Consider the following 26,943-nt stretch of genomic DNA (forward strand, 5'->3'; position numbering starts at 1 on the left):
TGGGCATGTTAATCTTTTGGCTCCAATCTTTTGAGATTGTGTTGGCGTGAGTGTGTGTTAAGATGTTGAAGATGTTTCTTTTTCATTGCTCGTATATTGCATGTGCGTCTGTAAGTGTTTATTTATTTGCATTTTGTGTGTGTGTGTCCAGCTGGAAGCAGGGAGGCAGGAAGCATGCAGCAGCAGCAGCAGCAGCAGCAGCAGAGCTGGCGTTGGCCGTCATGATTTATGTGCTGTGAAGACAAATTTTCTAACAGTGGACCAGCTGTCTGCTGTGGAGACGGTACAACTCATCGTCGCCTCATCGTCGAGTTTATATTTCATGGCTGGCTCTCGAATAAATCACAGAGGCATCGTGGTTGAGTCATGCTGACCTTTGACCTCCTGGGTAGTTGTAGTTTTAAAATCACTGAACAGCTTTCACTAGATTTTCTCTCATATTTTCTTATAATGTAATATTTTAGCTAAGATGAAATGGAAATTAAAGGAGCAGTGTGTCAGATTGTTACCTCAGGATGAGTCTGGAGTATCTTCCACAGTCTACAGTCGCCGTCATGGGACAAACCAAACATGTTTGACATGTTTTGCAGACTCTGTTGTTTCTCCTTCACGCTCTCGTCTGTCTGGGCGTGGCCTACAGTTTCCTCATCACCTGTTCCTCATCATCTAATCAACCTTTGCGGTATAAAAGACTGACTCGGCCTTTTAATTGACAGGTGGGTGTGGTTACAGGTGGCTCACCCCAGCTCCACCCATGGAGGAGGTAGGTGGGTGGAGGCAGCCAGAGCCACCACAGAAGTTGTTGTTGACATCATGGATGTCAGTGTATGATCCCCACCTGCCCTTGCACATTCCTGATCATTCATTTTAACGGAGAGGGTGAAATGAGGGGGTTGCAATCTGCAACTACACCATTAGATGGCACTAAATCTACACACACTGGACCTTTAACCCTCCTAATATCAGTTGATCTGATGCTTTCTTGGCACATTTTTTTAATTAAACTTGCACACACCTCGTCGAGGTCGGTTATCCACCCTCATAACTCACCACAGAACACGGAAAACTCGAGTTTTTTTGCCTCTAGATATTCATCAACAATAATATATATAAAAATCTAATCAAGGTCCACCTTCCTTTTAGCCACATCTCTTAGAAGATGGTTTAGTTGTTGCCGTTTAAAAGGTTTTCGATATGAAGTGATGTGATAACAGCTAAACATCTCCATAGCAACGCCATCCTTCGATAGAGGCTCTGCGACGGCGGATCCTCGAGATATTTAAACATTTATAATGTAGAAAACGCGTCCGAACCTGTTTGTGTGTGTTTGTAAGCAGGGATTCATGACGAAGGATCTAAGAAAGCTGCGTTCAAAGCCATGCAAAGAGGAAACAACAGAGGGAGGGAGGCGACGCTGAGGAAAACACCGGATCCACAGAGGTCATGTTAAAAAGGTTTATTTCAACAACTGTCTGAATTTTTGTTTGTTTTATTCTCTGTTCGAAGAAGAAGAAGTCCCAAAAAAGTACAAAAAAAAAAAACAATAAAACAAGTACATCAAAGGATTAGAAATCACATCAATGAAAACCAAGACACATCGTGTTGCTTCTTTTAAAATCAATCCAAGCAAATTTTTTTTTTATCTCCGATATTTATACATACTCACTGGATTAGTCAGACAAACATCAAAACCTCTCAGTAGCTTTATCTTAATTATTTTTTTTTTTTTTACAATGACGTTTTACGTACGTTTTAAACTTCTGTATGATTTCTTTCTTTTTACAAAATACACCAATGCAGGCAGGGGAAGGTGTGTGTGTGTGTGTGTGTGTGTGTGTGTACATATAAGCGTGTTTTCATCTTTTGTGTTTCATGTATGTGTGTGTGTGTGTGTGTGTGTGTGTGTGTGTGTGTGTGCAGGTAAGATAGATAAGGGAGAGTAGAGTGACAGCAACAAGGGTGTTGGGGACGGAGGGCTGCGAAACGGGCATGAGTGGATGTAACGGGGAGGCGGGTGGTTGCAAGGCGGCGGTTGCAAGGATGAGGTGGGGGGGTTACTCTCAGCTGGGGGAGGGGGGCAGTGGCGGCGGGTTGCGGTGTGTGTGTTTTGTTTTTTTTTTCAGCGGCCCATGCCGCTTGGTGGCAGTGTTGCCGTGTCGGAGACGGTTGCAGACTTGGTTGGTTGGCTGGTACGTTGGCAGGCTGGTTGGTTGGTTGGTTGGTTGGTTGGTTGGTTGACCGGTTAGGCGCACTCGGCAGTGGACGGAGGGATATTTTTTGGGGGTGGAGGGAGAAGGGAGCTCCTGTTGCCGGCGCACCTTGTCGTTTTCGGTTGTCGTGTTGTCAGGTTGCTTTTTTTGTTTTCACATCATGTTGTTCTGCAGTGAGTTTACCTCCGAGGAGTTCTCCTCGCCCAGGACCTTGTGGTTCTCGTGTTTGGGGGTCAGAGAGTTGTGGATGTTGAGGGAGTCGTCCTCCTTTGGCGAGGCCTTCACCGGGTCCTCCAGCTTGTTCTGGGAATTAGGATCATCCTATCCAGGGAGGGGTGGAGGTGATAGGTGGTAGATGGTAGGTGGAAGGGGGTGAGGGGGGCAGAAAGTACAGTTAAAACCACGACAAGAGTTTCATGTTCAACTGTGATCCTGGTCAATTTGAATTCTTTTTAAAGCCTTTGTAGAAAATTCTGACCAACCCACCAGAACTGGACTCCCTCAAAGACTAAGTTCATCTTTCTTTACACCCATATTGGGCGATTCTGCACCTCACAATTTACATCCAATGCCAACATTCAGTGCCAAATTAGGTAGTTGTTTGTGTTGCGAGTTGGAAAGGAAGGAAGGAACCCAAACCTTACCTTGACCCTGGTCTATTTACCTACCGTAGTCACCTAAACAGACACCAGAATTTAACAAATGTTAGCACTGGACATTCCAGTGTTTTGCAGAATCGTCCAACATTGATGTTCTTGTGTCGAGATGATGAACTTGGGCTCAAAATGTTTTTGAAGAATCCCAGAGCTTTGGGTTTCATGTTCTCTCTTTCATCTTCATGCTTTAAAAGAACCACACCAGTGTGTTTCAGGTCCCAGACCACAAATCTGTACTTTACATTTCTGCTATCCTTTTCTGAACACTCGTTCAGAAGTTTTTTTGCCAATTATTCCAGGTTGGTTTCTGTGCAGCGTGAAAATAAATACTCCGACTCGACTTTTGAAACCAGCTTGACACACGCAAGGGTACAACCCCGGATGCCACCAAGCGGCAATCTCTGTGGCTGTGAAGTGAAGCCAAAGCGGAAGTGCCAAAAATGCAGTTCCTTGAACCCAGAACCTTCTTGCAGTGCTAACTGTCCCGCATCTACAGTACGAAGCAAGCGTCGTCAGTCAACTAATACATTTTCAAACTGCACAGAAATCAACAGAAACCAATTGTTTGCAGTATATCTGATTTGTAAGACAAGGACCCGAAATCTGAAAAAAAAAACAGAAGCACTGGTATGATTCTTTAGAGACTGCCGGCAAAACACCATAAAATATTCAACCAAACCAAATTGCAGATATCGTGTCATTACTTTGAGTAGCAGCCATCTCAGCGGTTGATAATCATCACGCTCGGCTGGGCATGTTGTGTTTAGTCGAGGAGACAGTGAGGTGAACTGCATGAGCGCCATCAACCCCACCCTGTACCCCCCTCCAACCTCCAACCACCTCTTTTCAGGCAACCCAGGAAGCACATGCACATCCACATGCAAACCCCCCCCTCCGCCCGACGTACTGTAAAGATCGCTCATGCAGAACGCCTCAGCTCCTCCTCCTCCTCCATCCGAAACAAAACAAAAAGAAATATATAATCTCCACCCTTGGTCTTCTATCTGTGAGTACCACCGTCATACATACCCAAGCAGTCACTGAGGGGAAAAAAGCAAAACGTGTTTTAAGAGGTTTCAATTTAATTCATCTGAATTTAATTAAGGTCAGAGGGAACAAAATTGATTGCGGAGTCCATTTTGGCTCTGTTTTTCCAGCCTCTTATCCCCCATTAATATTGCATGGCATCATCGACCATGCTGCATCCCGGGGCGTCCATCACACACGCACACACACTTACAGACAAACACACCATCAAACTCCAGACCCCGAGGCCTGTGCCATTTACAAAAACACACCCTAATTGAATGTTTGTGTTTGAATTCAATGCCTTTTAGAAAGGAAGAGCAGTGAGAGCATTTACCCGCTGGCTGCTGGCTTAGATAGTAACTTCAGGCAGGACGTGTGGATACGTCACTTCCATGGTTATGGGATAGGGGCCTTCTGTCCTCCCGTCAGCGTGAAACTGGAAAACGTTTTTTCTCTTGTTTGTTCGTTTGTTGGATTTCATTGTTGTGTATGGGTGGAGGGGAGACGGGCGGGCGGTGGGTGGGAGCAGCACAGAGTCACGAGGACTTTAGAGTGGGTGTAATATTTCACGGGGGGAGAGGGGGAACAGAGATAAACAGGGTTCTGATGATGATGATGATGGAGGCACACGGACAGTTCCTAAAGTCCTTTTTGTGTTTTAGGGGGCAAATAAACCACTTCTTAAAGTCCCTGTATGTAGATTTTTATGTCATTTAAGCATCTTTTATAACGTATATAATAACTGTGTGTGTAGAAAAATGAGCCATATTTAAATTGAGTTTAGGCGTTTTTTGTTAACCTAAGAATAGTCCACCACTTTAAGTCAAGTGCCTGAAAGTTTGTAGAGAGGAGAAATCCCTTAAATTAATTTTGCTCTAGTGCCACAATTATGGCAACACAAAGAAAATTGAGCAACGTGACGAGTAAATATCTTGCCTACTTTTGCGGTATGAAACCAAAATAAAAGGTTAGATTGCAAAAAACAGATTAAAAAAGATGCTGAAATATCAAAATCATGATGCGGATTCATAAAAAGGTCTGAATTCAGACTTGGTCAGGTTTATTTTAAAGGTAAAATGCTTGATTTTATGATATATAACTGATAGCTGGAGGTAAATATTTCTGTCCGCTCTCTGTATAAATATGAAGAAGTATCATGGAGCAGACGGCGGCACACAGGTTGATAAACCAGCCTGGACATAAACTCTGGTCCGGATCAGACCAGAATCAGGGTCGACTCTTTTTTTGATTGTCAACACATGCAAATGGTGCAAGAGTGCCAAATTTGTGGATGTTAAAAATGAAGCTGGACTTCCTAATTATTGGTTTGTGGTTGTTTTTTCTTCATTCAGTCCTGCAGCTGATTAAATGTGTCGTTTGTTTAAGAGTCCGCACACCTGTGTGTTTGTTAGCTTTTGTCTTTTTAATATTTGGGCACAAACATTTTTAATATTTGTACTGATATGTAAATGCATGTGTGTGTGTGTGTTGTACTCTTTTCTTGTGTTTGCAGTCAAGATTAGAGTTGCAAAATTATGGGAATTTTCCAAGTTGGAAACTTTCCATGGGAAATAACAGGAATTTATGGAAATAATTGGGAATAAACCGAAGGCTGAATTGAAGATTGGCACTTAACAGGGAACTTAAATATAGTTAACATTATCAAGTACACTTGAATATCTGCTATTCCTCAATCACACAGCACACTGCTTACTGCAGGCAATGCTAATTACTAAATTTCCCCCAATTTCCTGTGAAAATATCATTAATTCCCATTGAAAGTCTCCAAAATTCCCCACCTTAACTTCCCATGGAAAGCTTCTGGAAATTGTCCAACCCTAGTCAAGATTGTGTCTGTGTTTCTGTGGACTGTAGAGGAAGGAGGAGAAGATTTTTAAATGGACTCCTGGCTGAGTCACTAAAAGTGGGACATACACTGCACATATATTCTATTGTTTCCAGACATAACTGGGTGTACACAACACGAGGACCATCTCTCAAACACTGAACTGATGTAAAATCATTTTGTTTGTCTTGAGAGTTTAAAATTCATCCCACATTTTCTTCTAAACTTCTAAACTTTTAACAAACCCCCCTCTGAATACTTCTTTCCTCTGGAAAGTCTTCTGGAGGAAAGTTCGTGTACGATTTGATTTTCCACAGCAGTGACCGAAAAAACTGAACTGAAGCTGAGCAACAGGAAACAAAAACACAACTCAGATCATCACTTCAACGCTCGAAGCGTTCTCAGTATTTTCTGAGCTCAAATTAAACAAATGACTCATCTTTAAATGCACACTATTCCTGCACGAGCGCAGCATGTGGACTTCAGGGTCAGTCGAGCTTTTGATCAGAGCTGATTCAATCGATGGAAATTAAATTCTTTTAGGAATTTCACCCAGCTCTGCTCGGTCAATTCATTTACTGTGCTGAATTTATTTAGTATTGACCAAAAAGAAAAAAAACTGTTTGCTGCAGAGGAAACTGTGTGGCTGAACTCAGGAAGATTGAGGACGGAAGAGGGTTCAATTTACCACAGCGGATGAACGAAGCGTTCTGTTACTGCAGGGAAACATAAGTGCTTTTTGTGTTATTGTTCCGAAATGACTGCTCTGGTACGAATGTGTTGTTCTCTGCAAAATTCAGCCTTTTCTCCGCCAACTGCAAAAGCTTTTCTTGTTTCATACATTGCCTCAGTGTGTGTGGTCAACAGTTTTCTTGCTGCAGGACTGATGCAGTTTTTAAGTGTTTATGATTTGGAGGGTTTGTACCTCCAGGCTCTGCAGGCTCTTTTAATGTGTTTTAAAAGGCGCGTTCCCACAATTTTTATGTACACAAATCAACTATGTACCCCTGAACAGACTTTGATGTATAAAATGGGTGGAGCTCCTCTTTAAAATAGATTTTTAAAGATCTGAACTTGTTTTTTAACGCAGTGTATGTAAGATTTACACGGCTTTTTATGCATAAATTGATATTTTTCTGAAAATATAACCCATATTGGCATTTTGTTTGAATCTTTATCAGCTTAAACTGGAGATCATAATTATTTTTGAGGCTTTTCCACAAGAAAAGAGGACGGAGAAGAGCGATGACATGCAGCGAATGGCTGCAGGACCCAGCTTTGGTACATGGAGTTCCACCTGGTGAGCTACTGGGGCCCCCTAAGTTTTTATATATTTACTAAACGGATGTACCTGAGACGTTATGTGTGTTTTCATGTATTTGTTGGAGGAGGGGTTGTAAGACTCGGATTGATCTGCCTAGAGCTGAGAAAAGGTGATTGACAGGGCCACAGTAACAATGAGAGAGCTGTTTGAAGGGGAGAGGAAGAGGAAGGGGCGGGACTATCTGACATTTGGTCTTACCTCACAGTCGGACTCTTCTTTGGTCTTACACTCCCAGGTGTATCTGCTCATGGTTTTCTGAGGGGAGGGGGATGGGGGGGGCAAAGGGTTATACTCCTCAAAACCAAAAACAAGGCATCCTCAGAGAGAGAAGAAGAAGAGCGAGAGCGATCGAAGAGGACAGAAGATGAGCGGGAGAGAGCGAGAGATCAGACAATACAGAGAGATTAAGTAACAAGAAAGATGGAGGCAGACAGGAAGAGATAGAAGCAGACAGATAAAATAGAGTGAGAGAGACAGAGATCAGCAGTAGGAGTAAAAGTAGACTTCCTTTCAGGCGACAGCTGATATTCCCAGCTGGCAAAAAAGCATCTCTGAGGTAGAAACCGACTCTCTGGTGCAGTCTGGCCACTGTAAATACAAGTTTGGATATTTCTGGAGAAGCTCTCCATTGTTGTGATACCGGGCTATTAGTTTAGGGGGTGAAGTGGAGGTTATTTGGTTTATTAGTGGGTATATTTTTGGGAGGGGAATTGGTGAGGTGAATTTGTCTTTAAACGTGTGTTGGAAAATAAACCTGGGCTGAATAGTAGCTGCAAATCTCTTCTGATTGACACATGTGGACCATGCCGATTCGGACTAAAGGCTGTCAGGCAGAGTTTACAGCAAAAATGTGTTTTTATGACTTTGTTTCCTTTGACTGACTTCACTAGTTTATCACCCTTTAGCATTTTATCGAATCCGCTTAGCAAATTCTTTCAGATCAATCCGTTTAGCTTGTAAGTTGTCTTTCATTCAAAATTTTTAAATATGTGAAATGATTCGTTCATAGACTGGATTTAACACTGAAGCAGAGACGTTTTTTCGAGAGACAGCAAGCTCAAACTGTCTTTTTTTTTTTGTTTAAATGACTATACAGGGGGCGGTCGGTAGCGTAGTGAGTTAAGCGGCCGCCCCGTGTGTGGAGGCTATAGTCCTCGCTGCAGCTGGCCTCGGTTCAAATCCCGCATCCGACAGCTAATTTACTGCGTGTCACTCCCTCTCTCTCTGCCCCCTGCTTCCTGTCTATCTTCAACTGTACTATCAATAAAGGCCAAAAAAAATCTTTAAATGACTATACAGGTATCTGATCATGCAGTGAGTATAGTTTTGTATGAAACATGCTAATAAAGTTTCCATTTGTCTGTGTGTGCTTTTTGGTCATTCAAAAGAGCAACACGAGATAAAAGGTTTGTTAACAGATCTTTTGTAGCTTCGGATCTGGAAACCAGATTCTTCAAAACTCAACAATACTTGTTATTTAAACACACAGAGTGTGTATTTCCTTTCTCATAAAACATTTGTGAAGCTAATCTTTATTAATATGTTCGAAATATGTTCTGCATTGTTTACACTTCTTCTCTGCCACATAACCAAGCTCATGGTCAAAAACCTCACAGGACTTGCTAAAACAACCATTTAAAGCATTTACAGGTACTATTCAATCCAGTGGATGAGTGGGGATTTTGTGATGTATAGGTGATGTTGAGTTAGACAGTTGAGGTTTTACAGATGTCGTTAGGAGGTGGAGATGGACAGATTTTCTTTTTAGACTTCTTGTCCGTCGGGGGAGTGAAATGGTATTCGGTTACATCGCTACGTCTAAAACTGTTGAGCGAGCATGAAAGATGTGAGAATTATAGACGAAGCTGCTTCACACGTGAACAAAACTACTGATGGAGTAGTTAGAGGGTGGTACCACATCCTAAAAAAACAAAAACAAACTCAGTTGTAGCTCTACAACTACCCATGCTGCTACAACTGTAGCGTTGGCCGCTACTAGCTACCCCATGCTTCAGTTAGTAAGGCACCTGTCGGCTCTGCCACCAGGTGTTGCATCTCAGATGTTTATCCTGATGAACCCCGTCCAAAGCATCCTGTGACCGTTAGCTTACCTGTTTGTAACCCCCCCCACCAACCAATAAAACCAATCCCTCCCGACAACACCACCCATTTTCAGGATAAACAAGTCAAGCAAGACATTTAGTTCAAAAGGGAACATTAGATTTGTAAACAGACAGCAAAGCAGAGCTGCGATGGCTCGCTAACATGGCCTCCCAGGGTGGCACATGTTGGCGACAGAGCAGGAACGCCATGGCACACCGATGCAAGAGGTGATCAAAGAGAGAGCAGGTTAGAAAAAGACGGGGAGTGGGGAGGGGGAGAGGTTGGAGTGTGGGAGTCTTCTCTTAGTTAAAGCCAAGTTGCTATCTTAGCTTTGAGGACAGTCACTCAGTCTGCAGAGTTTACACGGGAACGGATTCAAACACTGAGTGTTTTCTCTCTGCCAGTGTTTCTTCAGTCAAAATAAGCTAGCAGGATGTTGCGTGATATTGCTTACGTAAAGATTTAAGACTGAACAGGTACAGTCATCGTCATCTCCCGTGTTTGTTTTGCTCTCACATTTGGAGTACGATCAATAAGCAATCAACCAGGGGAAACCAAGACTTGTCCGCCGTTGCAAGCATGGTATCATGCTTGGAAAGGGCTCAGTCACTCCTTGCATGGTAAGAAGGGCTGCAAAGGACTCCAACAATGGTATGCAAGGATTGACTGAGCTCTCTGCAAGCATGATACCATGAAATGGTATGCAAGGACAGTCAGAATCGTTACAGCCCTTTGCAAGCATGGTACCGTTGTTATGGTACATACTTACCCTCTTGTCAATGGGTATTGGGTTGGGTTGAGTATGAAAGGAACTTTTACACTTTTAAATGTATTCCAGGCAGCCATTCCTGTATGAACGTCAACTATGAGACCCTGAAAACTTGCTTATCTATAATCCACCACAGTGAGACTTCATGGTCAGGCACCATCTTATCTTAGAGAACTCGTAGTACCCTATTACCCAACTAGAACAGTGTGCCCTCAGGGTGCAGGGTTCCTTCTGGTTCCTTGTGGTTCCTGTAGTCTCCAAAGTAGGCTAGGACTCAGAACCTTCAGCTATCAAGCTCCTGTTCTGTGGAACCAGCTTCCAGGTTTAAAGTAAGTTTTTCCTTGCCACTGTCACCAAGTGCTTGCTCATGGTGGGAATTGTTGGATCAAGTAGTTTAGATGTGCTCTATATGGAAAGTGTCATGAGATAACTTGTGACCTGTCTGCGCTGCGTTACCTCAGAGCAAGAAGGAAGTTTTGACTTCCAGCAAAAAATGTTTAATCTATAAAGAAAATGGATGGAATATTAAATCTGGTTCGAGATTCTCAAATGTGAAGATTTACTCTTTGGGTTTTTGGACTGCGATGGACAAAGTTTCACTGAAGTTTTATGAACTATGCAAGTAACTGGTATTACCCTGAAACTACCTAAAGATCTATGAATTCAAAACTTCTTTACGTTATTAATAACTTTGTTGATCTGTGTGTCTAAAATATGAAGCCGTTCATGTGCGTGCTCGAGAAAACTCCCGCCGTCCTCTCCTCCTCGCACTCCGACTCCGCCCATCCCCGTCCTTAGCGTTCCACACCTCGGAGTATCGGAGAATATTCTCATGCCCATGCATTAGGGGAAGGGGGAAGGGAGGGGAAGGGGCGTCCAGGCAGGGGGAGATGCAGAAGAAGGGGTGAGAGAGAGAGAGACAGAGAGAGGCGAGAACCACGTTACCTGACAGATAATGTTATCATAGTAAGCCAATGCACGGGCATGAGGGACGTTAGGAGGGGTGTCGCACAGTTTCCTTACATTTGGGTGGGAGCCCTCAGCGATGGTGGACAGCGAGAAATTATCATTGTGCTGCTCCGATGTAGGCCGGTACTTACTGCTGGGCGTCAGAAGATGGATGGATGGACGTGAGAGGGAGGAGGGGACGTGGAAAGGAAAAGGAGTGAAGTAGAAGAGAAGAGGAAGGAGGAGAGATTTGGAAGATATTGAGAAGAAGAGGAGTTTAAAGAGGTGGAAAAGAAGGAGGCAGGAGATGAAGATGTAAAGAAAGAGAAGAATGGACGTTTAGGAGACAAGGAAGATGGAAAACAGGGTCACATGGGGAGAGAGGAGGTTTAGAAAGATGGGAAGAGTAGATGGCAGTTTGAGGATTTGAATCCAGGAGGAGAAAAGACACAAAGAGATGAATGGAGAGACATCAGGGAATAAAGAGGGGCCGAGAAAAGGGACAAATTTAGGAAGAGAGGTTACATTGTCGAAGAAGAGACAGAGGAAAGAAAAAGGAAGGGTGGGGAGAAAAAAAGCAAGAAAGCAGCATTAGTTAGACAGCAAGTTTACGTCTTTCCGTTTGTTGAGAGGCAAACAGAGAAAAAAGACATTTTTATCTGTGATGCAACAAACTGTGACGCGAGAAATGCCGGACAAGAGTAAATGTGGGACTGACTTTTAGTGGTTGGTGAGAGCTTGGTGAAATAAAAGGCTGAAAGACAGACGCCGAGCTGGGCTGACTGCTGCTGGACTAGTCAGTGATGTAACCAGAACAAATACTCGAGTACAGCTGGACACAGTTACCACAGTGGGAGTACTGATCATCTGGACGGCCTCATGAAAACTCGGCTTTAAAACAGATAAACTGACTTTCCTTTCGTCTCGTCGGGGGAAGCGGCAAAAACTCTGGGAGTTCCCTCTTGACTGTGTTCGACTGAACTCTTTGAATTTCTTCATCTCCGACTCCTCAAAGAGACGAGATGTTTGTCTGAGGGACCGAATGAAACAATAACTTTGACACGAGCGTCACAGATTTGTCTCCTCTTTCTTCCCTCTTCATGCTGTCACATACAAACCTTTACTCTGAACATTTTAAAGACACCAAAAAGCATCAGCCGCCCTCCAAACGTCTCTTTTTTTTCTCTCTTCCCATCTCATGTCTTCACTCCCCCGTCGTATCTATAGTTAAAGAGGCCGTGATCTGCTTCCTCTCTCTGATCCTCGTGCGAGCTTCCGTATTTATATTTCATGAGCGCTGTGACGGGACAGTCAGAGACGACAGAGAGACAGACGGAGAAATCTGTTTTCCCGTCAACACTCGTCAAACTCTAACACCAGAAAGCAGCTTTGGAGCTCTCACTCTGCTGACTTTTTGTGGACACAAAATAGCAGCTAACAAGAAATAGTCCATCAAACAAAAGACATATTAATTAGTGAGATTTAGAGCTGCAGATGCAGAAATATAAATTAATAAACACATTTTGCTAAAGATTATTTTTGTATTTCTACATTTATTCATTTATTTATGTGTCACAGGAAGTGCCAGAACCTGCAGTTCCTGTAATGTCCACTTGAGGCTGGCTCCAGAAGTGAGTCAGTCTCCATAAGTCCCCATGTCCAAATGTCCAACTTCACAGCAGAAATAAACATGTTTACAGCCTGGTACAAAAAACAGTTTTGGTCTCTGTAGCTAATTTCCCCGTTCATGACAACTGTACTGAGGGTGAATTTATATACAACTCACCTGTTCACATTATATTAAGGCTTAAAGTTATGCAGGATTAAGAGTGGGGACGCTTTGACTGACAGGTGGGTGCTGTCACAGGTGGCTTATTAGAGCACCCAGGCCTTAGTCGACCATGCACCAGGTGCCGTAAACGTGGCAAATTCACCTCGGCTGCCACATAGCGTTAGCCCTGACGTTACACCCAGACACCCAGTGAGTGATGCACGAACAGATAAATAAATAGAACAGAAATAGCTTTTTTCCGTTGATATTTTTATTCTTGGTTCGTACATTTTCCTCCTTCATCGGTTTGTTAGGTTTTTGTTTCTTTGTGCTAAGCTAAGAAAATCAGGTCGCGTTCAGACTTTTTTTTTTTTTTTTTTTTGCAAAACAATGGCACAAAAAACTTGAACCAGATGTTTCAGCAAGTGGCTCCAAAAATGAGACTCGTTACAGAGCGACAGAGGGAGGTCCGGGTGGGCGGACGGAACGACGGGAGGCGGTCGATGTTGATTTCTTTAGAGTGCGACCACGATTGTTACCGAACAATGGAGGTTTTTTTTCTAACCGTGACTTTGTGTTTGATTCATCGTGAACCACGATGAAGACGTCAGCCTGTCAGATGCAGAGACGCTTCCAGAGGACGTGGATGAAACAAACGTCTTTTTCTTTCGGAGCAGGATGTTTGGTCTGAGCTCGACTGCGGCAGAGTGTATTCATGAGCCTCGTCAGCAGTGCAAACACCACTCAGTGTGTCACGCCAAGCTTTTTCCTCCATCACCACCCTCTCTTATTCCCTTCTCCCCCTCTCTCTCTCTCTTTCACTTTCTCTTCTCCTGCAACAGTGTCTCCTTCTCCTGGCTTTCTCTTTCATGCTGCACCCTGCTGCTGCTGCACACACACCCCTCAGGTCGCACAGCTGTATGTAGGTCAACCCCGCCTCCCCCTGGTTCCTCCCCTGCCTCCCTCCCTCCCTCCACCTCCTGTTCAGACTGCCCTACTTTCAGCTGGATCCAATGACATCACCCTTTTTCAATTTCTGCTTGCTAGCGTTAAGGCTACAACCGACTGCACCACCATTCCTCCTTCTCGCCATCATCGCCTTCGTCGCCCCGTAATCTCGTTCCACCGTGACTCGCACGATAACCTTCCCCGTGCAGCTAAAAATAGGTCCTGTGAGCGCGGGAGCTGGTGTTGAGGATTCGGGTCCTTCGGTTCACATTTGCATCCGCAGGCTGTTGCTCATCCACGACGGCTCTGTTGCTAGGGAGGCTGAAACACACCGGCACTGCCGAAATCAACGCCACCACAGTGACCTCCACTCCTTTTTATATTCAGCCCAGTCCTTCAGTCTGTCAGATTTTCGGAGGTTCTCCACCGCTTCTGTCGTCAGTCCAACATACATGAATGTTAATTAAGAGCCTGCCGTCATGCTCAGTGATGAATAGTTTGATTAAAGCCGGATTCAGCTTCTTTAACTTCAAGATGAGGCTCGAGGGATGACATTTTCATCTTCATTCATATTTCACGAGGAAGGCAACAAAACTAAAAGCAGATGTGGTGAAAGATTTTCAAGAGTTTCAAGATTTCTTTCAAAACACAATAAATATGTTGCTGGAAACACGTGAAAAGACTTGTGGAGTCAGAGAATCAAACAAGTTTTCAGTCTCAGGATTTTGTGGGCGGTCCTTAAAGGGCGGCTCGATGACACGCTGAGGCCACCCTGAGCAGAGAGATGAATTCATCTTGTTCAAGTTCAAGGGTTCAAGGTGTTGATGATCCACCATCAGGGCTAAAACATAGAATTGAATTAACATATAGGGATCTACAGGAATCATAAAATTAGATTTCACGGCTCACAGCTGTACTGGGTTGCATTAGATGTACAAGTATCCTTTATAAAGTGGCCACTGAGTGCAGAGACTATAAAGTTATGTGTAATACTCACATTCGATACAGTATCGAGCTCAAATGCTATTACACAGAACTTTAGTGCTCACAGAGCCAGAGTACGATGTTAACGATGCTCCAAAGAACTATTAAACAAATCATAAATTTTTATTTTATATGCTGATTTCTTTTAGTATTTAAGTTACTTGTGCAGTCTACCTACAGGATGCACAAACCTCATCTCATTTAAATCTGTTTTCAACACAAATACATTTATATATTGATTTTATTTACTGTTTTCAACACAAATACATTTATATATTGATTTTATTTAGAAATTAGATCCAGTATCAGCAAATTCTCTCTAAGAAAATGACTTTTTAATTTGAATTCATCTCTATCTCTGGGCTCCATGCTTTCTAAAATGTTTCTACAGATCCAGTGGAGCCTGATCCTCCTGTAAACATCCTGAGTCGGACCCTCTGCTGGTCCCTTTTTTCCTCCGTCTGCTCTGTCATCTGCTTTTCTGCCGGCTGCTCGCCATCAGCTCTCCACGCCGCCCCTCCCACCTCCTTCCTTCCTCGTCTCCTCCTGCATTCCTTCATTGTCTTCCTCACTTATTCGCTTCCTATTTCGGCAGATCTATCCTCCTCCTCCTCCTCCTCCTCCTCGGTCCCTCAGACTATCCTTTTATCACCCATCCCCCCTCCCATCCTCCATCCTCCTCCTCCATCTGTGTATTTTTTCTCCGCTAATAACTCGAATGACGGATGATTCAAAACTGCAGCGTCACCTTAACGACGTTACTTGTATATAAATCTGATTCGTGTGCTCAGTGCTTTGATGCATTTATTAATATTTTGATAAGAAGGAAGGGTCACTATCGTTTCTGTTCATGTGAGGCATTAAAACCGGTGCAGACGCTGAAACGTGTCTGCATGCTGTGATCGTGTACTTGTTGACGAGAGAAGCTTAATCCCTGTCGCGCGTCCTCAACAAGACGCCGAACATCTTCCGCCTGAGTCATTCTCGAGTGATTCTCGCCTGAAACTGTGAGAGGAAGTTATTTCTTTGGAAAGCCTCCGCAGCCTCGTCTTTCTCTCGACACATGCTGCCGTTTACGCGTCCTGCCTTTTCTTCTTTCATGTTCATGTTTCACAGAAAAGCTTCTTCCCGCTCTGTCACGGTCACCCTCTGTTTGTTCCTGCTCGTTTTCACACATCTAAGCACGTTCAAATATTTAATTAAGACTTGATTATGAATGTAGGAACAGAGCTGTTGTAGACTTTCCCCTCTTTAGATCTTAAATCATCCATTAAATGAAACAATCTGAGCAGGGAATAAATCACCCTTCAGCCTGTAACCGGCTGCAATTCGACTTCTGCATTTAAAGGGTCAGTCTGGGAACCACTAGTGTAGCTTCACCTTCACTCTTAGTGACCTGAACTTGGAGGAGGAAGGTACCGCTGGTCCATCTTTGCCCTACAAGGTTGGGATAATAATTTTCATACTACCGTTTGTTGACTTTGTTCAGCTTAAGCACGAATTCCTGTTGACATTTGGATCCGATCATGATGTTTCACAACACAAATATGAGCCACATGCTCACTCTTTTTGTACTTCAGCACTATTGTCCCTCTCTAAGGCCTATTTCTAGACACTGATTGAATTTCAATGAGCGTTTAAAGCGGTTGGTTCGTCTTCAAAACTTCTTTTTCAGCCTCTCTCTCTTCATCGACCGCTCTGTCTTCACACGAGCCGGGGCAACAGTTTGGCCCAGAGGCCTCAGAAACAAAGCGTTTCTCATTCAGTCTTTAACATTGACGGGAGTAATGTACCGCAGTCGAGACTCCGAGTGTCTGCTTGGTAACTGATAATAAATCTGCTGCACCAGAAAGCCTTTGAGCAAAACACTAAAGACTTTAGTTTCTTTAGTTTAGTTGGATTGATCTTTTAAACTTAGACAAATGAATGCACTGATTCAAAGACTGATTCACGCACACTAAAAGAAGATCTTGGAGTTTACTGAAAACAAATCCAGGGAGCGTGAAGGTAAAAGACTAAATAACAATTTATGTTCATGCTTTTACTTTGTTAACTGGAGTGAATCACGCCTGATGGGAGCCTCACCTGCGTTTGCGCAGCTTCTTGTTCTCCGTCTTGAGCACGTGGAGCTTCTTGGCGAAGCACACAATGATCATGAAGAGCAGCAGGACCACCAGAGCCGAGGCGCCCACGGCCAGGCACATCACCTGGAACTCGGTCACCACCGACTCGCAGCGAGCGCCCTTGTGCCAGATGTAATCCTGGACGTTACATCTAGAAAGAGAAAGAACGCGGGGTCAGCTCATCGTCGAGATTCTGTGAGATGCTCGGACTGGAGTGAGTTGTGTGTCTTTCACATCTGAACATTTGCTTTGAGTTTTGTTTTGTTTCCTCTCTGATTAAATGAAATCACCTCGGTGTGAAACGTCTTCATATTTAGCTCTAAAAACTTGTTTTGATGTTGTTACATAAATCTTTAGTGTTATTGTGAAGTAATCAACCGCAGGCTTCGACGTCGCTTTAATCCAAAATGGACAACATCATCACTTTGTGCGTCTGAAAATAGAAAAATGAGAAAAAAAGAAATATCCCGAGGCGTTTTTTTTCCGCCTATAAACATACACAAATCCAGGCCGTGTCAAAGATACACAAACACAATCGTAAAAGACATTAATAAGATCTAACGTAACGCATATGGGCCTCCATGTGTGGATGTACATTAATGGGACACACACAGTCACCATCTGAGTCCCAGACTCCCTCCGTGGCTGTTTGGCAGAGTACGGTGTCTGCCCCGGGACATAAACGAGAGAGGCAGATGGCTTTGTCTACAGACTGTTTGGGGTGTAAAATGGCAAAATCTATTTCACCGCTTAACGAGACCATAACTCTGCGGAGCGACGCCGTTTCGCCGTCACATGAGTGGAAGAATGTGCGGCTGTGGATTGTTCTCTCTGCACGACCAAAGGACCTTTTTTAAAGTAGGTCTGTTTTCAAGTTGAACAAAGTGACGCACCAACCAACAGGCCAAATAATTCAGAGGGAGGACGGAGAGCAACGAAGCAATTAACTGTGTCAACCTCACACAACACACTCACCCTAACGGAGTCTGTAATGATTTACCTTACGTGTCCCCACAAGGCCCGCGAGTCCCCACAATGAGACTCGTTAACCAGACTGTGTCCCCACATCATGAGTGCATGCTTTAATAAGCTCTAGGTTAGATTATTGTAATGCACTTTATGTTGGCGTCTCCTAGTCATCCCTCAGTCGACTTCAAGTCGTGCAAAGCGCTGCTGCCCGTCTTTTAACTGACACCAGCAAACGTGCGCACATCTCTCCTGTTCTTAAATCCCTTCAGTGGCTTCCTGTCCTTTATAGAATTGATTTTAAACTTTTAACATTTGTTTTTAAAGCTCTTAACGGCCTCGCCCCTTCATATTTATCTGAGCTTTTAACTGTCCGCAAACCTGCTAGAGCGCTGAGGTCCAAAGATCAACTGTCGCTGGAAGTGCCCAGGTCAAAATACAAACACTGGGGTGACCGAGCGTTTTCCGTAGCTCCCCGTCGAGGTGCATCTCGTTTCTGACCTGGGCCTTTTCAAATCCAAGCTAAAAACCCACTTATTTAGGATGGCTTTTAACACCCAGTAGTATGATGACACTTTTATCATTTCTTATTCGATTTTGTTGCATTTTATTGTTTTTATTTTGTTTGTTTTTTACCTATTGTTCTCGTTATTTATTGTCTACTGTAAAGCACTTTGGTACACCGAAAGGACTGTTGTAAAGGGCTGTATAAATAAAGTACATTTACATTTACTACAAACACACACACACACAATGATGAGGCAGTATGAAGTGAACGGAGGTGTCGGGGCGTATGGTCACCGGCTACATTCTCTACATGCTAAGCAGTACTTCTTTCACCGACTGACTTCCTGTATCCTTCCTGAATCCTCGACGCTTTTATTTTGCCAGCTGAAGAGAAAAACGCTGGCAACGAGCCCGGGAGACATTTTGAGCGTGGGCATAAGTGAGAAAGAAAAAAAAAGGAGGAGGAGAAGAAGGAGAAAGAGAGAGAGAGATGATGCCTGATATCACTTTTTCAAGGAGACTTCAATGCACTCAACCTCCGAGCAATTTCGTGTCCGTACAAAGAAGAGGTTTATATAAGTCAGTAAGACGGAGGGCGGGGGAGGGAGAGGAGGATGCATAAAGGAAGAAGGCGAGCTGAGCGAGCAGGCGAGGATGTGCTGGTCGTCATGGCAACCCAGCTGAGCGGCAAAAAAAAAAAAAAAAAAAAAACGTAGCAGATGCGGCGCCGACATGTCATTCCATCACACGCACGCACGCGTCCTCGCCCGGCCGTCCGCGGGGACACGGTTGTGCTTTGGCGGCTAGTTCCCATTTCTTTCTTCCTCTCCATTTCCCTCCTCCCCCTCCTCCTCCTCCTCCTCCCCTCCTACCGCCTCGCTGCTTGTCTCCTCTCGAAAATCTCTTCTCTTGTTCGCTGCCTCTTTGCCTCCCCATGTTTCCTCCCTCTCCTCCTGCACTTTGCCAAGCGCCTCCAGCTGAATCACGTCTGTCTTTCTTTGATATTAGCAGGAAAACCAGCAGTCCGAGGTGAACGTGCTGGTTCAGTCAGAATTGTAAAGAACCGAGAAAACCACGACGTGAACTGTGCTGACAAACATAATATATCTTAGTCCTCTAAGCCATCGAGCACTGAGAGTGCATGCTCTGTGTGGAGCTGTGCTAATATGAAGCAGGTGTAAGGTTTACCATTTTAGTTTGACAGAGAATGGACAGCGTACGCGCCCATCACCCGATTGAAGATCAAAACATGTTGGCAGTCCAGCTCATCTAAAATACGGCAAAGACGTAGATCAACGTCCGAATGACGCCTGGTTGCTCAAACAAAGCAACCACGTCATGTCATGAACGGGGAAATTAGCTACAGAGACCAAAACTGTTTTTTGTACCAGGCTGTAAACATGTTTATTTCTGCTGTGAAGTTGGACATTTGGACATGGGGACTTATGGAGACTGACTCACTTCTGGAGCCAGCCTCAGGTGGACGTTAGAGGAACTGTAGCATTTGGTACTTCCACCTTGGCTTCACTTTACTTTTCACTTGGTGCACACTTAATATTTATATATATTAGACTAAAATACTGCAGAAACTTCAGCGTGCTGATGTGTTTTTGAGGCTTTTCAACCCGGACATGCATTATTTCAAATCTTTGTAAAGTTTCAGGTCAAACACACAAACTACATAAAGTTCAGAACTGTTAGAGGGTGACGCACATTTTAAATAAAGAACCACGGCTCCAAAGTGCTGCTGATGCGAACTGATGGTCGAGAAACTTCAAGTAGGACTGCAACTACATTACAGATAATAGATAATATGTAGAATTTAGTCTATGAAACATGAGACAAATCAAATAAATAATCAGAACTATTAATTGACTATTCAAATAGTTTCTTTATGTTAATTCTGTCTCTAAACTTCTCTAGCGTCGTCTTTGCTTCTTCTTCTTCTGGAGCCAGCCTCAGGTGGACGTTAGAGGAACTGCAGTTTTTGACCAATTAGTGGAGCTACATGAAAAGTCTGAAGTCAAGAGGATTCATCCTCTGTGCACCATGAATGCATGTTCAATATTTCAACTCTTCAATCCATCTAGTCGCTGTGGTGACGATCAGATCGGTCAACATTGACATCCCCAGAGCTCTAACACCAATGAGCCGTGAACAGTCGATATCAACACAAGAGCTGAACATTCCCCCTGATGCAGGAATGTCCAAGTTCCAAGAGATAAACGTCATGTGTATTCATCCGCAGCGACAAATAGTTCCCAAACAAACGCACCGTTTAGTCCTGTTGGAGTTAAACAGCCACAGTGGCAACGCGTCACGTCCAGGTCGTACAGTTAGAACACAGGCCTCATCGATTAGGATTGTTTTGGAGCTCAGTTTAAGGAGCTGACACAACAGGAAACAGTTCTTGGCTGAATTTTTTAGGATCATTAGGATCTGATTCCCTTCTCCAGAACTCTCACGTCCGTGGCAGCTGCACAGAGAAGAAGTAAAATTGTAACCGACTCCTCATCAGGGACAAAAAAAACTTCCACTGTCAAACAGCTTTGCAGCACTCAACGAGCCTCCCTCGTTCCCTGAAATGCCTTCGTATCGTGTCCCACAGCAGAGTTTTTTCCTCCCTGACATTATCTCCAGAGCTGTCGCTGCATTTAAAGTGTTGCCACATTACAGCAATCCGACAAATCCTCCCAATATTTGCCTGATTAGGCCCGCTGGGGCGAGAGAGGCAGACAGACAGACGGAAAGAGAGAGAGAGAGGGAGTTTTTAATTCACTTTAAGAGGGTGACAACGGTGCAGATGTCTGATAACAGCCCGATTCTGGTTTTGATGAGGGGCGAAGGTGAAAGACCGATTCAAGACAGACAGTTGGTTTGGAGGACGTCGTCTCTGAGACTCCACCTGTTGTGTTCTGGCTTCATTTCATGTACCCAGCTTCAGTTTGTGTCCGACGGTTTCAGAGAGAGAGAGAGCGCCGGTACTGAGAACGTTATTTTCTGTTCCATAGCGGTTACGTTAATCACAAATAAACACCCCCACACCCACAGCACAGCACCACCCTCCCCCACGTGGCGGTGCACAACCCTGCAATTTATTTCACGGTATGGATGGAGAACACGCAGAGGGCAGAGATGTTTCAAGGTTAGAGGAAGAAGCGAACAGAAGGCTGGACCGAGAGGAGCCGGATCTGGACTGACAGGAGAGGGCACGGCACGGAGTTTCCTGAATATTTTAGCATAAATCCTATATTTGCATTAAAGCTACACTATTTTTAAACCCTCTTCCTTAAAGCAAAACATATTTTCTCATGCAATAACTGCAGACAGTGAGAGAAGAGGCAGATCTGCACCTCCCAGAAGGAGCTGGATCCGATGAGAGGACTGGAGTGGGCACAGCTCGGTCCCTCTGGAAACTTTCTCCTACCACGAGTTCAGACTATAAAACATCAGCCTCGATTCTGGCTCGGAGACAAAACCTCGTTTGAGTTTCTCTGTTAAATAAAAGCAAACTTTCTCATTATGCCGGGGAGGGGAAGGACGAACGCTGATCGGGTCGAGGGCGGGATTAAAAACTGACAGAGAGAACAGAGAGTTTGATCTCGTCTGATTAGACGATTTTATCTGAAATTTAATGAAGGAAGACGATAAAAGTTTGTTTTTTTTGTTCCAACGAGACAAAGGCAGCTGACTTAGAACGTTAATAAAAATACAACACAACCTCCAAAACGAGCCAGTGTGGCTGAACCAGGTACCGAGTAATGTTTCCATCAGGAAAGTCTGTAAATCACCAAGCAACAACCAAAAAACTGTTCCTCTAACGTCCACCTGAGTCTGGCTCCAGAAGTGAGTCAGTCTCCATAAGTCCCCATGTCCAAATGTCCAACTTCACAGCAGAAATAAACATGTTTACAGCCTGGTACAAAAAACAGTTTTGGTCTCTGTAGCTAATTTCCCCGTTCATGACAACTGTACTGAGGGTGAAATTATATACAACTCACCTGTTCACATTATATTAAGGCTTAAAGTTATGCAGGGTTAAGAGCGTGGACGCTTTGACTGACAGGTAGGTGTGGTTACAGGTGGCTTATTTGAGAGTTTATCAGGAAATAAGTGAAACACGACTTTGTGTCAGTGTCGGTCCATAAACTGGAGCGCAGGTGACATAAGTGATGATTTGTGGCGGCTGAATCTATTTTCAGACATGAATTTCACGTCTTATTGTTTCTATAAATTGACAACGCTGACGTCCCGCTGCTGCAAGTCTTTCACTGTTTCCCCGCTGACGTCTGGCTCTGCTGCAGCGTGTGACACACTATGAAAAATAAAAACCAATTATGAAGACTGTGAGGTCTGCAACCGCAACGTGCTCACGCTCAGGATTCAGCAGCTCAGCTGCTGCTTTCAGACAAACTAATAAAGCAGATAAGTGAAGGAAAGATCCCGATCGTACCGAAAACTGGATTATTGGAGGTTTCGTCTTCCATCAGAGGCTCCCTGTGCACCACGTTCAGACACAAACCAGCTTAAATAAAATATCACTGCTCGACCGGCTTCCATTATGCAGAGGGAACCATTATAACCTTATTAGGATCCACAGTGGGCACAACACTGTTCCATTCAATCAGCCAGTAACGCTAAATCCCTCAGTTTAAAAACTGATTGGTGTTCTCCATTTGGCATTAGGAGAATCCGACCTATTCAATCCGTGCTAATAATGTTTAGATATTTTCAGGGTTTTTTTTTTTCCACGGTTTCAGCCAAGAGCGTCCTGTACACAGCGAGCGTGACGCTGCATGAACATCCCGCTCGCTCCATCCAAAACAATTATTTATCCCATCTCTGGTGAGCAAACATCATAAACTTGCAAAACCAATTACCGGTGTGTGCAGATGCAGCGGCCCGCTCGCTCTCGCAGTCACTGCAGCAATCATCCAGGAGAGTATGAGCTGAGGTGTTCACGTCGCCTTCAGACACATGGATTCGTTTAGAGGCGAGTGGATGCTGGTGTCAGTCTGTCTGTGCGTCGAGCTCACTAAATAAACCTGAAACGCCGTAATGAGACACACTCAGCGCCTCGGTTGGGACATTATCAATATCAAGGCTGTTCAAAGCTGTTTCACTATTTTACACTGAATCAGCATAATCCAGCAGATCACAGAGCGTCCTCTTCGCTCTCTTGTCCTCTGCCATTATGTCCCTAGAGGCTGCCGATCCCGGGTTACATCACCCAACTCCGGCTGAACCTCCTCTTCTTCTTCTTCTTCTTCTTCTTCCCGTTGGTCCAAAACGCCTGCGGTACAAACACTAACACGGTGCAGGCGGCCCAGCTAACGAACTGAGCTAACGGCAGCTAACAGCAGCTACAGCTGGCGGCAGCGACGACATGATTTAAAGTCACAGTGTCGCTTTAAGAAGACAGACGCAGATATCAAATCGTTACATATCATATTACTCCAAAACAGCAGAATATTATAAGGTCGCATGTGTGTGTGTGTGTGTGTGTGTGTGTGTGTGCGTGTGTGTGTGTGTGTGTGTGTGTGTGTGTGTGTGTGTGTGCAGTCCAAACACCCTGCAGCACGACGACCGATGCCAAAAACAAATTTGTGCGTGTCAACAATTGAATAAGTCAGACCAGACTACCTTTGGCAAAAACAAACTGTGTGTGTGTGTGTGTGTGTGTGTGTGTGTGTGTGTGTGTTTTGTCTCAACCTTCTCGCCAGTCATAAATCTCCTGTGTGTGTGTTTGACCTCTGGCCTGATTCCATGACCTGACGCTCTTTGACTTGGATGTGATCCCTAATACACCCATAATCCCATGAGTGTGTGTGTGTGTGTGTGTGTGTGTGTGTGTGTGTATGAGTGTGTGTTGTCATGTATAAAGTCATGAAATCTAAAATGGATTCAAACTGTTCAAAACTTCACTTAATTACATCAAGCTGCAGGACACACACACACACACACACACACACACACACACACACCACAAAGACGACCTGGCTCGCCCGACTCGTTTCCATACTGGCGAGCGTTGTAAGGTTCTGACTCATTCTCTCGCTCGGCTTCTCCTCCACCTTCTCCTCAGTTTCTCCACCTCTCACTTCTTCTCTTTCATTTCCTGTTAGCAGCTCCCTCCCTCCCTCTCCGTCGCTCTCTTTCAGCTCCCTCGTTTTCTTTTTCTCTTCAATATCTGAGCCGCAAACATTCAGAATATAAACACCCTGTCTTTTGTGTGTCCCCCTCCTCCTCGCACACACACACACACACACACACACACACACACACACACACACACACACACACTCGTCCCTTCCCTCCCTCTGTTTTCTCCGAATATGGTCGTCAGTCCTGCTGCAGCTCCAGCGGAGGAAGCGATTTACGACGACAGATTTTATAAGTCAGAGGGACGGCGCGGCGAGCGCTGGAGATGCCGCAGATAACTTCAAAATAAAAGTGTGTTTTGTCCAGACGGACTCCTGGTTTAGAGCTGAAATCTTACAAAATAAAAGCAGTAATAAATGTTTTTGTCTTGAAATGTGCAGCCTGTGTTTTTGGACGCAGGCTTTAGACTCTCGTCCTCGGCTCTGCGTCCTTTAACTTCTACGCTGCGTATCTGTGTCGCCTGAGTTTGGACATCTGGACATTTTTCCTGAAGACGAAGGCTGCCGATCTATTTCAAAATCAAAGCAGTGGAGGATAAAATGTCCTGACTTTTACTTTGTTAATGCATCAAGCTCCAAACTAAGGATGTGTGTTGATACACAACATTTTGTGGTTGGTTTTGGGGTCGTAGTTCAGTACATTTCACAGCGGCTCTTTAGAAACCTGTGGAGTACGTCACAGTCATACAGTCTATGGTCAGCCCTCATCCTCATCAGGCTCACGGAGCCTACACCAGCTGACTTTGGGAAAGAACGGTAATCAATTACACAGACAGGTGAGCTTCCCGCCCCCCTGCTCGGTCCGTATTCCTGCCTGTAGGAGAGAGAGAGATACGACAGGGCTGGTCTGAGGTCAGTAAGCAGCTCCTCAAAGGGTCGTGTGTTTTACTGCAGAGGCCCAAAGGTCCAAACATTCATCCGCGCTGTAATTGAATTGGCCTGATGTATGAAGCAGCACACACACACAAACTCAGTCACATGTGTGATCAAACACACAAATCATGCCTAAACACACACACACACACACACACACACACACACACACACACACACACAGAGGAACATATTGGTCCTCATCTGTTCCAGCGCTCCATTGACCCAAATTGCACTTTTGCCCAGCAGTTAAACGCCTCTCCGCCTCTCTGACTCAGTCTCAGGAGGTTCATCACTGCTACTATCCGCTGACCGAGGCCCAGAATCTGCCCTAGATATCTGTGAGCATCGCTCTCAGTCAGTAACACTGACACAACGTGTTGATTTCTGACACAGAACCTGTTATGTCCTCTAACGATGTCCAATCTGTATCTGCTAACGAGACACAACTGGTGTTTTTGATGAAGTCTGCACGTAAATAAAAGACTAAAAACACTAAAAACTAATAAATAAAAGACTTTTACTTCATTCTGTCTTTACATTGATTTGTGTTTCTTCTCTAGATGCATTTTATGTTTTATGTAAAGCACTTTGAATTGGAAAAGGGTTGTGAGAACACAGACGAGGCTTTCTGTCGTTAAGTCCACCAGAATTTGTTCACTTTCTCACATTTTGTCTTTTTTTTCTTGGTTCACGTGCTCCTATGACGAGAAAGTAGGCTACGTAGGTTAAATGGTTTCTCTTTTGGCTGCACAGGGTAGTTTTATTTTGAAAATCGACCAGATTCTCTACGTCATTTCTGTGTCTGACCTCCGGCAGTTTACGTTTTGGTTGCAACAGTCCACGTGGACGGCAAAAGAGGACTAAATGCAATGTCTGAACCAATCGACAGCCAATCATTTATCCCCTTTTCTGCATTAATATGTGTCTTTCTCATCACCTTCATGTGTCAACTTGCTAATCAGACAGCACAAGAAGTCTTGGCTCAGAGAGCTGTAATCCTTCTCCCGGATATCCGGCGGCTACAGCAGACGCCCGGAGACTTTGGCTGTTGGCCCATGATGCTGAATCATCGTCAGATAATGGGATTGCTACCGAGCTGTTCATATTTATCAAAGACGAACGCGGATAAATGAAAACGTGGGCTTTAACTGTGCTGCTGTTTGAGTCAGATGTTGAACACCAGCCCATTTCACACTAAACGTCAAACTATCGGACGTTTCTGCAGTTATTGGATTTGTTAATGCTGACCTGCGTCTCACTGGTGTTTTTCTAAGTGTGTGTAGCTGTTGTCACGGTGATGATTTCCTCAATCAGCTCCTGTCAGGGTGCGGTGTATAAATTAGCATGTTAATCTGTGCAGCTGTTCACTAATTGGACGTGTCTACGCACTGATTGGTGGCTTCATTCGTTTCGTGATTATGGTCAAAATGTATAAATGTGAGATCTCTGCTGATGACACAAACATGGACAGAAATGCATCGCCCCTCGGCCATCTGCTGAACCCGGCGTGCTGATCTATGTTAACTGACACCGGTCTCATCATCGGGACTGTCGACTTTCAGAGGACTCATATTGGAGCTGGAACTACTCTGCGGCTTACACCATATTTTCATAAAATGATTCTTTTAATCCGTTCGACTTTTAACCTCCGCCTAGATTCAGCACCACGTCGACCCGATCGGACGGAGCATCGAGGAGAGTCACTACTACTGCTGCAGTTTG

The 26,943-nt window shown here is 44.4% G+C and overlaps 1 protein-coding gene across 8 annotated transcripts in view; it reads right to left on the minus strand.

Annotated features, from left to right (window-relative positions):
* Positions 1-1,717: 1,717 nt before the first annotated feature.
* cspg5a (chondroitin sulfate proteoglycan 5a) overlaps positions 1,718-26,943 on the minus strand; it is a 44,470-nt gene continuing 19,244 nt past the window's right edge. Inside the window, exons 3-6 of one of the 8 annotated variants that reach the window (XM_027286908.1) lie at positions 16,674-16,862; positions 10,961-11,036; positions 7,264-7,320; positions 1,718-2,531 (exon numbers count right to left, since the gene is read on the minus strand). In XM_027286908.1, coding sequence (XP_027142709.1) covers positions 2,364-2,531; positions 7,264-7,320; positions 10,961-11,036; positions 16,674-16,862 — 490 coding nt within the window. In that variant the 3' untranslated portion in view covers positions 1,718-2,363. Of the gene's footprint in view, positions 2,532-3,031; positions 4,332-7,263; positions 7,321-10,882; positions 11,040-16,673; positions 16,863-26,943 lie in introns of those variants that run through there. The other 7 variants (XM_027286907.1, XM_019274647.2, XM_027286906.1 and 4 more) reach the window with 7 other exon arrangements.

Source organism: Larimichthys crocea, chromosome XIII (assembly GCF_000972845.2).
Source record: "Larimichthys crocea isolate SSNF chromosome XIII, L_crocea_2.0, whole genome shotgun sequence".
Taxonomy (NCBI): Eukaryota; Metazoa; Chordata; class Actinopteri; family Sciaenidae; genus Larimichthys; species Larimichthys crocea.